General features: G+C 40.5%; 1 protein-coding gene across 2 annotated transcripts in view; it reads right to left on the bottom strand.

Moving 5' to 3' along the window:
* plekhh1 (pleckstrin homology domain containing, family H (with MyTH4 domain) member 1) overlaps positions 1-14,900 on the bottom strand; it is a 33,332-nt gene that overhangs the window by 11,638 nt on the left and 6,794 nt on the right. For both annotated transcript variants that reach the window (XM_080870868.1, XM_080870867.1), the window contains exons 3-9: positions 6,652-6,714; positions 6,043-6,192; positions 5,860-5,943; positions 5,665-5,746; positions 5,375-5,557; positions 3,392-4,140; positions 3,082-3,160 (exon numbers count right to left, since the gene is read on the bottom strand). In XM_080870868.1, coding sequence (XP_080726994.1) covers positions 3,082-3,160; positions 3,392-4,140; positions 5,375-5,557; positions 5,665-5,746; positions 5,860-5,943; positions 6,043-6,192; positions 6,652-6,714 — 1,390 coding nt within the window. The remainder of the gene's footprint in view (positions 1-3,081; positions 3,161-3,391; positions 4,141-5,374; positions 5,558-5,664; positions 5,747-5,859; positions 5,944-6,042; positions 6,193-6,651; positions 6,715-14,900) is intronic.

The following is a 14,900-nucleotide window of genomic DNA, read 5'->3' as shown; positions in this document are numbered from 1 at the left end:
CAATGATATTTGGCTTGCAGACTGGAGCAAACAGGGATTGAACCCCCAACCTTCTGATTAGTAGGTGACCTGCTCTACCTCCTGTCATGTTGTATTCAATTAGACACACTAGTAACTGAAACACTAAACTCAGATTCAGAAGGCTGAGTGGTTGTTTTCCCGTAAGCTTCTATACAGTCTGATCTGAGGAGCTGCCTCTCTCTGGCTATTAGAGTTTTAAGGCACTTTTCAGATGATAAACGGCCTATGGTTCAAAATAAAAAGTTCAAATCCACCGGCACTTTTACGAAGAGGTCTTTGAGTGAGAGAGAGAGCGGGGAAAACAGTGCATGTAACCAACTGCAGATCTGCTGCCCACCATGGGTTAAAGTGGGTTGGAATGATACAGAAATCCATTCTGGCACCTTCAGTTAATGAGTAACTAATTGGTGGTTTAAGTTCGTTTAATACAAAGTGGTTTCATCTGCAAATTGGTGGTCATTTTAGCTGATGCCACAGAGACATTTAAATCGCTACATGATTCCGCCGTACACATTTATGACACGTGAACGTTTTCCATGCAGCTGTCTGCTAGCTAAGGATACAGTGTCTGTATTTTCCAGGAAGATGAAACATTAGTTGTGTGATAGCTTTACTGTCTGAAATAAAGAAAGATATATATAAAAAAAAGAGAAAAGACAAGAGGAAGATATTCTTTAAAAAGGTAAGAACTAAACAGCAAGTAACATTATGTAATCTGGAAATTTAAAGCTTATATCCAAGTAGCCATAATGGCTCATGTCACATGCGTGTATGGGTTGTAAAATATAGTTGAGCAGGAAACAACCTCGGAACCAGCAGGAGCACAGGTCAGCCAATCACAGCCTGTGTACAAAGAAAATCTACCGGAGCTCACAACAGAAATGATTATGTCATTTATTTCTAAGTGTCAAAAGACTTAAAAAAATGCACAATTATGAGTAGATTAACTGGGATTAAATAAACTATGATCAGAATACAGTATACAGTAGTGAGGACAGTGAGTAAAGTAAAAGGAAAAAACAGTAATCCAGTTTGCTAGTATCAAAAGAGTCTCCAACATTTTCCAGCAGTCCTTTGCTACAATCAAAATCGATTTTAGCCACATTAGCCATGACACAACCGAGTATCTTCCAATTGTTTGAGATTATTATTATTATTATTTTAAATTAATGATTCCTCTGGCTCGTCAGTTCTTTAGAAGAAAACAGTGCATGAAGACACTCCTGCAGCTTTTTCTCTCAACAGGTGATCCAGGAGTTTTTTTTTCTTCTTTCGCTCTTTAAGTGCCCTTTCTCACTGTCCCTCTTCCCCTCTGTTTTTTTCCATCATCTTTCTTTCTCCCTTTCCTATCCCCTAGTCATGTGTCTCCCGTCTGTAACAACTGAAAATAAAATAAAATAAATAATAACAACAAAGGTCGATCAAATGGACCAATACGGCAAGGCCGTGATGATCCACTTGGTAAAGTAAATCCATTGGGTATCCTCGTTGGCCTTCAGACAACAATTCTGACGGCTAAAGTACCAAATGGGACAGGCAAAAAAAATTAATAAATAAATCATTTTTTTCTGTTCTAACGACAACATCGGACTTCAGCATACTGCGTTACAGGCCGAGCAGGATCTGCTGTGACTTTGCCCCAGTGGGTGTGTCTTGCGCTCCCCTTGGCAGCTGACTCCAATCAGCAATGAGATCATATGGATAAACCCAGACAGTGGACAGCTACAGTGGCAGAGTGTCTTGGCTGTATACATCTGCTCAGTGGAGATAAAGATTTTTTGTTTGTGTATCATTAGACATTTTAACTTTATTCTAACTGTTGTTGTTCTCTTCCTTCACTTGATCATGATAGCAACTTGTCTCTTTTTGGTTAACTAATAATTACAGTAATAATAATAATAATAACAATGAAAATAATAATATTCAGCTTTGTTTTCCTCCTAACTTTGCTCCCTTGCCATCTTTGTTTCAATGCACTCTTACTTCCACACATCTGTGCTAGCTGTGTTAGCCTTCTGCAACTCCAAAGTTTGGTAACCTTCTGCAACACCAGCAAACGTCAAAGACGAATGAGCAGTGTTTTAAGGCCAGCATGTTTCTTGTCAACCAGAATCCATCTATTGCCCCTGACCAGGACTTTTAGCAAATCTAATAAAGCACATCAGTCATTGTCAGGATGTTGATTAATATATGTATTTTAACTGTGCTTCATTTCACACTAAGAACATTTTTTAATGCATTTTACCATTTTAAAAAGGTAAAAAGTACTCTACTATAAAGTAAGACAAGTCAGGACAAATCCATTTTTACACATTTTTCTATCCACTGAAAGGAAATTTTTAAATTATCTTCATGTAAAACAAAGTTTAAACAAATTACTTCCCATGGTTTAATTGGGTGGATACCTGAATTTGCCTGCCACTGATGCAGCTTAAGAGAAAAACATGCCTGGAAGCTGAAAAAGCTGAGCAAGCAGCAACTTAATCCATAACAGTGATTTGGCAGTCAGCTGCATGTACATAGCAGTTACAAATTTCAATCGTCCAAGTGCTGTCAAACTTTAGCTCCTGCATCCTGACAAAATGGATGATGTTGCAGCAATAATTACACCCAGACCAAATCCTTTCATCGCAGCTGATTAAAAAGCAGCCTCTCTATATACCCCCCCTCCAAGGCTCTAAATAAAGACAAGGTAGGGAGGGGGCAGTCCTCCTGGAGATCAGCCCACACCTGCACAGGTGTGTGGAGCCTCAGGCCAAAGGAAGTGACATCAAAAGCAGCAATGACAGATCCAAACAGACCCCGCTCAACCCACACATCAGCTTAAGCATCAGCTGAATGACATGCCTCTTCACAGTACTGACTCACTTCCCACAACAGAAGCACCACCACCCAAGCTGAAGACACAGATGCAGAACAATGAGCACAAACCCAATGTTATAGTGGAGAAAATCTTTTTTCTGGCATCCTGATTACAGACTTTAATTCCTTGTTATAGTATAACCGTTTTGATGACTGAGTGGATGACTAGCTTCTTGCTTCTGGGTGCAGGGGACTCACCTCGTCCAGGGCTTCTGCCTCCAAGACTGGCCTCTGACACTCTCATTCCTGACTTAGCCACAGCGTAGATCCGACTCTCCTGCAGAAAGCAACACAGTCAGAAATATTCATGATTATTCAACTTAAACATGACTACCACCTTCAAAGAGACAGATAGGTATTTTGGCACTTGGTAAATCTTTAAGGAAACAGCGTGACATACTGCAAAACATTAAGAAAATTAAGGTAATGCATGCATTAAAAAACAAACAAACACAACAAAAAACAAGAAGCATTCATATGTTGCATATTTAATACTTGTCTCTCATACCCACGAAGGGAATCGATGTAAAGGCGGTGTTGGCGGTTTGAGAACTTCCGGATCTAATCGGTCTAACTCTTCTGCAAGCCCCACAAATGAAACCCCATCCCGGGACAGCTCATCTGACGCTGGGCCCTCCACTACTCCATCCATGCTGTCTGGGAGCCCATCATCAATGTCGGTCTCTTCCACAACCTGAGAGAAAGGTGAAGAGGTGGTGCCTGCGCTCTTAAGAGTGGAGGAGGTGGAAGAAGGTGTCATAATGTCTATGTTAACATTGAGGTGGTGGAGTTTGTCCAGGCTGGGCTGAGGCTGGCTGTAGTGCTTCTTGACCAGCTGGATGCTGTCTCTGGGGGTGAGGGGAGTCCGTACCTTAGGTAGCGTCATGCTGGTGCCTGACTGGTTACCCAGTGGCTGGTGAGGTTTGGGAAAGGGATTGCTGGTGGAGGGGGAACGAGACAGCAGCACACTGTTGGGTGCCATTATAAAAGACGACTCTGGAGAACTTGATCCATGTGCCATCTCGTAGGCCGAAGATGAAGATGAAGAGGATGAGGATGAATGAAGGCACTGAGAGCGAAACTTGCTATTGAGCTCATCAGATGAGTTGTCTCTGTCAGAGGACCCTGCCTGACCCTCTGTAAGCTCTGGTGCACTGATGGAAACAGAAGTGTTGCTCCGACTCTGAGAGAGAAGATCATGAGTGAGGTCTCCGAGGCAAATCCCTTTACTGACTTGTTCAGGAGTCCTTTTCACATCTGAGGAAATACAAGAGTGTGATTAAATCTGAGACAGCCTATTAAAGAAGCGGAGAATGCTGATAAAAATGGTTTATTACATTTGTTTATCACAGAGTGCCACGCTTCAAGGAGCTAGACTTTCTTGTAATTTTTCAAAGTGGCCTTGAGCAATACTTTTCTGGGATTTCTGATGGTGTTTTAAAGGTTTTCTTGGGACACTGGATGCTTTTTCACTCATTATCATTCCAGTCCTGAAGAATGATTCATTGGCTTGTTAACTCACCTAACTCTGGCCTATGAATCATTCAAGCATAAAAAAAAGGCGCCTAACCCAAGGGATGAGCCAGTGATGTATCAACATGGAACAGACAACTTAGCAACACACCAATTTCTAATTGTATCCTTAGCCAATTTGTTACTGTCAGCCACTCACAAAAACACATAATTTCCACCAATTTCTTTAGCTGAATTGATGACATGCCAAAGATAACAGTTTGACAGGCATAAAACAGTATTTTTGCACCAACTAGGTCATTCCCAAATAGCCATTATCCAAAACTGCATATTTCAGCATCGTGTGCAGTGTGTGATTAAAAGAAATTGAGCAAACAACATGTGGAGAACAAAAGAAGAAGTGGTAGACCTAAATAAAATCTCCAGCAGATGAGCAGTATTTGAAAAGTTATGGATTGGCCTTGTCAGACCATCATCGTGTCAGCAACATCACTGAAGCAGTGTGGGATCCAGACTGAGAGCAAAACAAAAGGCAACAAACATCCAAAGAAAAGCTTTGGATGTCCTTCATGAAACCCGGAGAACTATTCCTGAAGGCTATTTAGCGCATTAGAAGAAAGCTTGCCTAAGAGAGTTCAGCCTGTGTTGCAGAATAAAGGTGGTCATACCAAATACAGACTTTCAAGCTTGTTAGAATTGTAAACACTGTAGTTCCATTTGTGTTTCCATGTATTAATAAATCACTGGACCCATTTCCCTAGCATAATATAAAGAAATGAGGAGTGTCTCAAGACTTTTTCACAATATTTTATTCATATTATTTAAAAATTACTCTTTGATTTTTTTTATATTGGACTAATAAGCAGCAATAAACATTTTGGATACCCATCTGAATTTGTAATGGTTTAAAATCAGCCTCAAGTTTCCCCCCATTGTTACTGGTTCTACCTGGTCATGCGATGTGCCCAGCTTGCATTCCTTCCCCATCCCAGCATAATACAAATTAAGGACAGCACACCTGCTGGTGGGGTCTTGATGTTTGAGCTGGCCCTGCGGGAACCTGTCTGTCTCCAGCTGTCATCTTGGGCAGGTGGTGTGCCAGGGCAGCTGGGAGGAAATAGGGGGCTGTTGGGCACCAGGTGTGTATCCATTACCGGGGAAGTGGCCGGGGATGCAGAGGATGTAGGTTTCTCTAAGAGGGCTAGAAAAGAAAGACAACGCCACTATATTTTGAAGTCTGAGATCTCAAGTGTTTCTCTACTTTGACTTTTATAGTTTATAGTCTCTAAACACCTGCACAGTACTCACATTGCAGTTTGTCTTGCAGCAACATTATCTGTTCTGTCTGCTTCAGGTTCGCCATTTTCAGCTGCTGGTTTTCTTGCTCCATCTGTAACTCAGCATATATGCGACATTAACCATAATTAACATTAAGTCAATGTACTACTACTACTAATAAACTATATAAACAAGTTATTAGGGATGCATCCATACATATGTTACCTCTCTTAGCTTAAAGGTGACCCAGTCTTTAATCTTGGCAGCCTTCTCCTCAATGACTTTTGCCTCCTGGGCTCTGACTAAGATCTATAAGCCAGAGAAAACAGGTTTTGTGGAATTTTTCAACATACACTTCATGAACATAAATGGACATTTCTGTTCTTTATCTGATGGCTCCAGACATACCTGTTTTTCCAGCTGCATCTCTAATCTCTTTATTACAGCATCTTTCTCTTGAACCTGATTGGTCAGCTCTTGATACTTTCTGTACAGCGAGCTCTCGGATTCATTGGTTTGTATGTTTGCAGACTTCAGCTTCTCTTCCATGACATGGATCTGAAATACATAATTAGAGGAGTGAATGCACACGCAGGGCCAAAAGACAGCTCAAATTTACGTGGTTGTTTAATTTTGATGGGCACTACACAAAGCCAAAAGAACAGTTTTCTAAGCTCTTAGGTATTTATCGTTTTTTAAAAACAAGAAAAAAGAAAAAGAAAGAAAGAGAAGAAATGGTGCCATTAAATTACCACTTGGGGAAAACACCTGGAGCAGACAGTAATGACAGCAAATTAGAGATTAAACCTGACACCAAAAGTGGCTGAGTATGTGTGATATCTATGAGGATTGTAATCCTAAAACCACACAATCCTTTTATTAAGTCCCATTAAAGGCTTACAAAAAAACTGTCAGGTCAGGCTGGATTTTCTTTTGCTGTAATAATATACAGACACCGTTCACCTACTAAAGATGAGTACAGTGAGTCAAGTATAAGCTGAAATGGTGCCCAGCTACCTGTTTTTCAGCATGCTCAGCCCGCTGGTCAGCCTCGGTCACTCTCTGCTCCAGCTCCTGCATCTGAAGCACGGACAAAAGATGAGGTTAAAATGGTTTCTGACTTGGGTCAGCTGTCTCTGTTTGCCAAGGAAGTGGGTTGAAGGCTTGGGTGGTCAAGGGAAAATCCCAGGCTCTCACTAAGTTAAAGGTTGACTTCTTGCCCTCTGTGAAAAGTTATGTTTAATTTAAAGATTAAAAACCATCTACAGGTGCTATTAACACAGATCATACAGGCCTTGTTGTACGGATGTAACTCCAAGCTAGAAGTTTGCCTGGTATACAAGCAAACACCTGCAAGAGTGTGCAAAAGTAACACACTTAGTCCTTAATAATCACTACTACTACTGAAAAGACATTTAAAAGATGAATGTAGTGAGACATTTTTAACAGAGCAGCTATAATAGGAAAGCATTTTAATAGATGGGACATTTCAGAATTAGTAACAGGACAGTGAAAGTGGCAGAGAAAGTAAAATAAAGGGTAATGAGGATTCAACAAAGTCTGAGGACATCTAACAATGAATTACACCTTGAGCAAAAGGACATAGGCATACTGCAGTCATAGCTGAGAGGCCCTCAGACGAGGCTGAACATCTTTCACTCTACTACTTCTGGTCAAACACAAGTGTGATGGAATAATGCTAGGGTGTGTGCACAAGCTTGCGTCACCTTTTGTGCAAGCATGCATACTCATGCTTTCAAAGGCAAACACTGTCCATCCTGCAAGTATGCACACATCTGCAAGGACTGTCTCTCTCAAACACACACACATACAGAGAAGTGTTTGCACAGAATACACAGGACACCTTTTCTTACGAGGTCAGTGACCCTGCTGAAAGGAGAACAAACATACTAATGGATTCACTCTGCTTGAGAGATGCATTTGAATTCCTCTCGAAATTTTTGTTCCCCTTTTCTTTGTCTCTCTCAATCTTCCTTTATGCCTTCTCATCACCTCGACAAAGGCCCCCTGATTCCCAGAATCCAACATTCACAACATTTGAACACTTCCCCGCAGCCAGCTTAACACTCACTAAAGCCAGAGCACATCTGCAATGGGAGATGTGGGTGGAGACTGATGGTTAGTGGTTGGATGACTGCTCACCTCAAGGTCAAAAGCCTTCATCATGAGTCAAGCTCAACCCATACTTGTCTTTATTTAACAAAACGGAATCGGAAGAGGCTAAAAAGGACTTTAGGTAATGGCAAAGTACTGCAGAGGTCACAGTCTGGACTTCTCTGCCACACAGTTTTCACAGGTACAAAGAACCTTCGAAGGAACTCTACCTTGGGAAGTTCTGGGAAAATAGCACTTTTCTAAAAGGATAAGAACTCTGGGAGTGCTTAACATTTTTAACTGATTGAGTATTTGGAACATTTGATTTAGTTTTTGAAACATTGTTGCAGTTTATCGATACTTCAACACAAGTTTCAGCAGAAAGCATGCAACACACGGACCAATGAAAAGGTTCAGATTGTATTAATTATTTACGCTTCTTCTTCCGGCTGGTTAGTTAAGGGGTTACCACAGTAGATCACCCGTCATCCCCCTTCTGTCATACTAACCATCTAAATGCCCATAAATTCATGGATCCTTCTTTCCATTTTTATTGTTTCCTCCAAATGTGTCTTCTCTCTCTTCACTGTCTTCAGCCAACAGTCGGACGGTTTCCACCAAGCCCAAGCCGGCCAACAACACAAGAGGCGGTCATTATTAACCTAACTCATATGAAATTCTTATTGATCATCTGCATGTTTGATTTGCCAAAGATTTTATGCCAGATGCCCTTCCTCGAGCAACCCTCCCTATTTATCCAGGCTTAGGACCAGCATTAGGAGCACACTGGCTTGTGCCTGAAGAAATGCCTCATCGTGTTTAGTGGACAGAAGGAGTTGGTTGTTTGATTGTGGGTCATGGGATTAAAGTAAAATCTAGCAAACACTCTTAATGTAAACCCTCCTGTGTGGTCTTTACAGAAAGTCAAATTGTACACATAAGGCGCTAGAACTACAGTCATAAATTAGTTTGATCAAAGTAATATGGAGTGACAATGATAAATGAACAGGAATGCTTTTGAATACAGTTTTTAAACAGTCTGTGCTGTTGCAGCGATAAAAATAAACCGAGTGCTTGGATTGATTTGATTAGTCAGTCTATATAATCAAATGGCTAAGCTGATGGCAACAAACTGACCTTAAGCCTTGAGATATGGATACAGACAGTGTAATCTGGAACTGTTATTTAAGCTCTGGTTGTTTAGTTATGGAACAGTCCAACTGAAGTCCGAGTTGCTTAACAGGAGTGACACAGTTATATTAGCTATTCTGAATCGGTCAGCCCACAGTGCAACACATCACCTTGTGCTGCTGAGAATTCTTAAAATAGATAAGCTGGAAATTAAATTTTGCAGTTGTTTCTCTAAAGTTATTCTTTAGAGAAAGAACTAGTAAGCAGTTGATAAACTACACTGTTCCCAATCCTTTAAATCCACACTAATTTGACTAGCAATTACTGCCTTAGTGGCCAAAGATATGACCCCAGAAAAACACATCAGTGAGCCACACTTTTGCACTGGGTAGTTTATTTGGAGTCGGACCCACATACATGTCTTACTGTCATAAATACTCTATAGGGTAGCCAATCCATAACTGAAAATAGTCTCCAACAAATGCACCTCCCATTTGTGTAATGTAAAACTTGAGAACCCAGCTGTTTAACTCTTTTTAAAGGATATGCTGATAATAATGTTACCAGATTCATCCTTCAGTGTGTGTCTCTCACACACTCGCAGGCAAAACCTTGTAGGTAATTTTGTTTTAGGTTTATATTGACTGTGTCTTTCCCTCATGGGAATTCATGCGGGACTGATAACAGAGTGGTGGAGATAAAATGAAAGCAGGCAAGAGACAGCAGATCATCCATTTCCCAGGCAGCTAACAGATATGTCACAACTAAAGATCTGTTTGCTTTTGCTGCCAAAACCAAGTGACAGAAATCTGAGCCCACAGATTGTATTTCAAGCCAGCTGGCTTGATTATCTAAATCGGAGATTCTCCTCCATTCCCAACCCAGACTCGCCTCTACCAAAATCATTTTCATTCTGTTGCTTTAAAACATTTGCACTCATGTCAGTAAGATAGATCTATTGGGCTCAATAACTGCAAGAGGTTCTGTGGTGGCAAAACAAACCCAAAACATCACCCCTCCACCACCGTGCTTGACAGTTAGTATGAGATGTCTGTGCTGATATGCTGTGTTTATGGTGCTGCACATTATGACCAAAGATCTCCGTGGTCTTGGAGATGTACGGAATAAGGATGCATTTCATTTTTCACAGGACTGGATAACTGTGAAAATGTTTTTTACATGACTGTATTCTTTAAGGATCCCAAAATGTCATAGTTACAATTAATTTTCTTTTCTTTTCTAATACTTATGGTTAACACTGATCACAAGGGCCACTACATTACATTACAGAGAAAACTGTAAAAGATAAACCGTCTAAAAACGGGTTTCACAGTAAAAAATTTGCCTACTGAGGCGTTTCACCTGCCTCCCAATGTTAAACATCAACTTTGCACAGTTGACAGCTAAACTATCCCACTCAGTTATTAAATATTAATAAACCGCTTTTTTCCCCTCAAAACAAGTTAAAGAAATAAAATACTGAGAAATGATAATAATACACGCATAAATACGTGAGGTGAGCATTAGGCACCGGTTGCCATTATGCATTTCCTTATGTTTAAATTAACTTTTTACAATGAAACATGCATGGACATGGGGAAAAGAGGTAATTTTATCAGCAAGACAGACGATAAAATGTCAGAAGGTTTCATAGGCTACAAAGAAGTTAAACAGTCTTTATATCAAGTCCAGACTTTTACAGTTAAACTATTAAAAAGGCGGCTGATCCAAACAAGTCTCCTCATGAAAATAAATGTTTATGCACACCAGTGTGTACTTGGTGACCTCTCTGCAGCCCTCCTTGCTGACTGAGAACACTTGTCTAAGTCAGATAACAGCATTTTACTCCTGGGGCCATGTAAGGCTTATGGGAGAGATTAATTCAATTTGTCCAGCATCCAATTAGCCAAGTAATGAAAGGAAACCTAGAAGTGGGAAGGCCACCCAATTTAAAAATTCCTCTGAATGAGGTATAGCCAGGACTGCCTAATTAGATGTGAAACTCTAAACTTTCTGGATTTACCTCCTCAAAGCTCCAAATCCACCAACTCCCATTGAGGTTTCTGATTGAACTTTTCATCTAAAAGTCACCTCTTGTGAAGGGTCCCTCTGACTTCTAAAGTTTTCTTTTCTGTACAGAGTTAAAAAAAAATGTATTTGTTAAAAATGCTGTGAATGGCAGGTCAGTTGTAACTAAATGTATTATTTTAGTCATTTCTAGGGAGGATTTTATTGCTTTGATCACTTCAGTCAGTGTGTTTAAATGAAGTTTGCTAGTTTTGTTTCCTTTAGATTACCGTTCATTTGTTAACATGTATGCCCTCCCTTCAAATTATTAACTTTGGCTTTTTGGTGGCTCCAAAAGCTGCATTTGCTATTTTAGAAACTCTTCAATTCTTATGGAGAAGTTTCTTTTTTTTAGGCTAACTGCCAACCACCATAGGTTACACTTTCCCAGTCTACAGTTAAAACTCAAACAAATTCCTGAATGCAGTAATCTTCCTGTTACACTCCTCGCATAGCAAATGGGGCATCTCCTTCCCTCTTTCTTTTCTCCTTCACTCTCCGTCAGCCTCTCGAGATAAATGCCATGTCACAGGCAACCGCGTCAATTTTTTTTTTTTTCATGTTTTTCCATACCAAAGTGGGTCAATGTGTAAAACACTCCTAACTTGGCAAGAGAGGAGATGAAGAGCGTGAAGCAGTCTTTCCAAACAGCAATAACATGACGGAATGGTAGTCACTCAGCACCCTCCCCCCTCAAGAAAGCTCAGAAAAAACACACTCAGCAGCACGGGACTCCACTTAAACCCAGCTCCGCACTGTGTTTGTGTTTGTCAGAGTTTACAGTGTGTGTATATGTTTATAACAGAGCGAGCGAAGGAGTAAGTGAGAGATTGATTAACCTTTTCACAGAAAAACGAATGTTTTAGCAGCATTGCCAAAAAGAACATTTAACAATGAATGTGTGGTTTTTATTGGACAGAAAATGAGAAAGAGAGTAATTAGTCACTTTTCAAAAAAATAAAAACTTTGAACTCTCGTGTTTTAGAAATGAGAAACAAACAGTGAGAATATACAGTATAGCTCCCTCACACATGCACTCCAGGCCTGAGCTTTTCTAGTCATTACATGGCGCAGCTGCATGCATCTGACATTGAACTGATTTCACCCTTGCAGGCTCCAAGCACAAATTATGTCTGATCTTAAAGGTACAGTGTGTAATATCTCTGCTAGATGTCGGAGATTGGAGGTTACAGTCAACTTAATTCTGTTTTCTTACCCCTCCTAACTCAAGTGCATAATCCTAACAGTAGGACAGAAAACTCTGGCTGCTGTTTATCTGTGACAAGTGGGCGCTGTCAGTCTGCAGTTTACCTCAGCTGGTGTCCACTGTTATTTACTCTGGAGTAGATTGTAAACTTTATGAAAGGAGACGGTATACGAGTCGATGAGGCAACTTCTGTCGATGACAGTGAAACTCATGCGAGTTCTTGAACTTTTCTATCGGTAATCTCTGCTATTTTTGGTACAACACCTTTTGTCTGATTTCACCCAGCAAGAGCCAGTAACTACCTGAACTAGTGGTGGGTGGATCGATCCAAATATTGATTATATCAATACCAAGTCGGCAACGGTATTGGATCGATACTAGCCTGGTGAGATCGATTCTTTACTTTAAGTTCCGCTCTTGTTTGCAATGCTGTGGTTTCAGGAAAGACAAAGAAGCCTGGTCGCCGGACTCACTGCTGCTATGTCAGCACAGAACAGGCACACTTTGCTCCCCCTACCCCCTCTTGTGTTTAGCTGTTGCGCTGTCACGTGACGTGACTAAGGCTACGTCCACACTAATGCGTTTTCATTTGAAAACGCATCATTTTCTCTCTGTTTCGGCCTCCCGTCCACACCGAGACGGCGTTTTCCCCGAGTAAAAACGCGCTCTTGAAAAAGCATACAGTTCAAAACTGAGCTGTCCCGTCGCAGTGTGGACACTCAAAAACGCAGACTTTCAAAAACGATGATGCATTTTAGTCATGTGATGCAGTCATGTGACCAATTACACAAAGATAGCGCAGGGCATTATACAGCAGTTGTTTTGTTTGCTCTCAGACAGCCCTATTAAAGATTAATATCAGTCTGTACATGCTCCAGATAGCTTTTCTTCAAATTATTTAATTCTCACTCGCTTTGGTAACTTTGTACTTTTTGTGTTACTTGCAGCAACAACTCCACCTCATTGTTAGTCCATTTAAAAAACTCGGTGCTTTTCCTCGACCTTTTGCCGCGACGTTTCAAAGAGCCGGAAAGTAAATAAACGGCAGACAGAAATGAGGCAGGTAGAATCTTCTTGCGTTTCACGCATGCGCAGTACTAGAACGTAAGCATTTTCGTCCGTTTCAGTGTAGACGCACAACTCTGTGAAAACGACTGAAAACGCTAGTGTGGATGTGGAGTGTTTTCAGACGGAAACGCCGTTTTCAAATCTATCCGGGCTAGTGTGGACATAGTCTTAGACGCTTTGGGGGAGGGGTTAAGTTGTTTACATAATATTTATATTTTCACCAGTTGTTGTTTGTTGTTGTTGAGAATTTTAATTGTAATTTTTGTATTATAGTTTCTCAACAGTACTTGTTTGTTTTCATTTGTTTACTGGTTTGCATGCATCCACCTTATTTATTGAAAAGTATCGGTATCGGCGATACTGGCCTGTATTTACTTGGTATCGGATCGATACCAAAATATGCAGTATCACACACCACTACTGTGAACCGTTGCCAACCAATCAAGGAATACAGATTTTTCCCTAGCATGTCCAGTATTGATGTTTTGCAGACATGTGACCACTAACCATGTGACATTAACTTGTGGGCAATCATACTGACAATGTAGGGTCAAGTAAATAAAATCACAGACACCCAGGCCTAGAGTCTAATCTGCTAACCATGTGGCAACCACTAGTCGTGAGGGAAAAATTAATATTCTGACTGATTTTGAGTAGCTATGAGTAGTTCCTTCAGCAATCACAAGGAAAATGATTCCTAAAGCCCCAGCCTGCAGACCAATCAGTGACCTCCTGGCAACTGTCTCTTCAGAAACTTTTTCACACTTTTTCATGTTTTAATATCACTGAGTTACTAGGTAGTGAGTATTTGCAATGCGGTGAATACGATGTGAAATTAAACCATGGCAGTCTGTATCAACCAAAGCAATCACTCAGAGGTTTTTGGTTCAGCGTCTTCTTTATGGTTTCATCCGACAAAAGCCAGCAACATCCAGGAAGTAGTGTCAATAGGTCGGGGAACACAAATCTTTCCGTAGCAGCCTGTGGTTGTATTACATCCGATATGGTGGACAACTTTCACATAACGTGCACAGTACTTGATACCAATACCCAGGAAAATCCTTGATACCATAGGGAAAGAAATTAAGAGGTTGCTTTATAAAGAGCTAAGCAATATAAACAATAACATCAGTAACAATATTGTGTTTAAGTTAGATTACTGTAGTTCATTTGCAATTTAACAGTAACATACAAGATGAACTCGGTTGCGCTCAATATTAATTTTATCTCTTTATAAGCTTATTGGTGCAGCCATCCACAACAATTACAGGGTTATGTCTGGACTGTAAACGTACTGCTGACTGACTGACCGAACCACTCCACAAATCTGGAAGTGCAAATGATAAAGCAAGTGAACACTGTGGCAAATAAAAGTACCTGAAAGCTATTCCGAACTCAAAACCCGTCCATATGTAAATCAGATCAACACAAAAATTGATTTCTGCTGCTAAACTCATGCTTTCCTCTAATCCAAACATTTCCAGTTTTACCAACAAATCTTAAGCAGAAAGCTGAATCTCCTGATGACAGCTGATTACTTTCCAAAGTGTCTGGTAGACAGGCTTTACAACAGCCACAGTTTTACAAGCATTTGGCCAGCGATTGGCGGTTATTTCCCCAGCTTGAGGGTAAGCACCAGAAGTGAGTTAAACGGTAAATATTCCTTTTGGCTTAAACT

The sequence above is a fragment of the Rhamphochromis sp. 'chilingali' genome (genome assembly GCF_963969265.1).
Source record: "Rhamphochromis sp. 'chilingali' genome assembly, chromosome: 21".
NCBI lineage: Eukaryota > Metazoa > Chordata > Actinopteri > Cichliformes > Cichlidae > Rhamphochromis > Rhamphochromis sp. 'chilingali'.
Note: the sequence above shows the minus strand (reverse complement) of the source record. Positions and strands in the feature narration are given on the sequence as shown.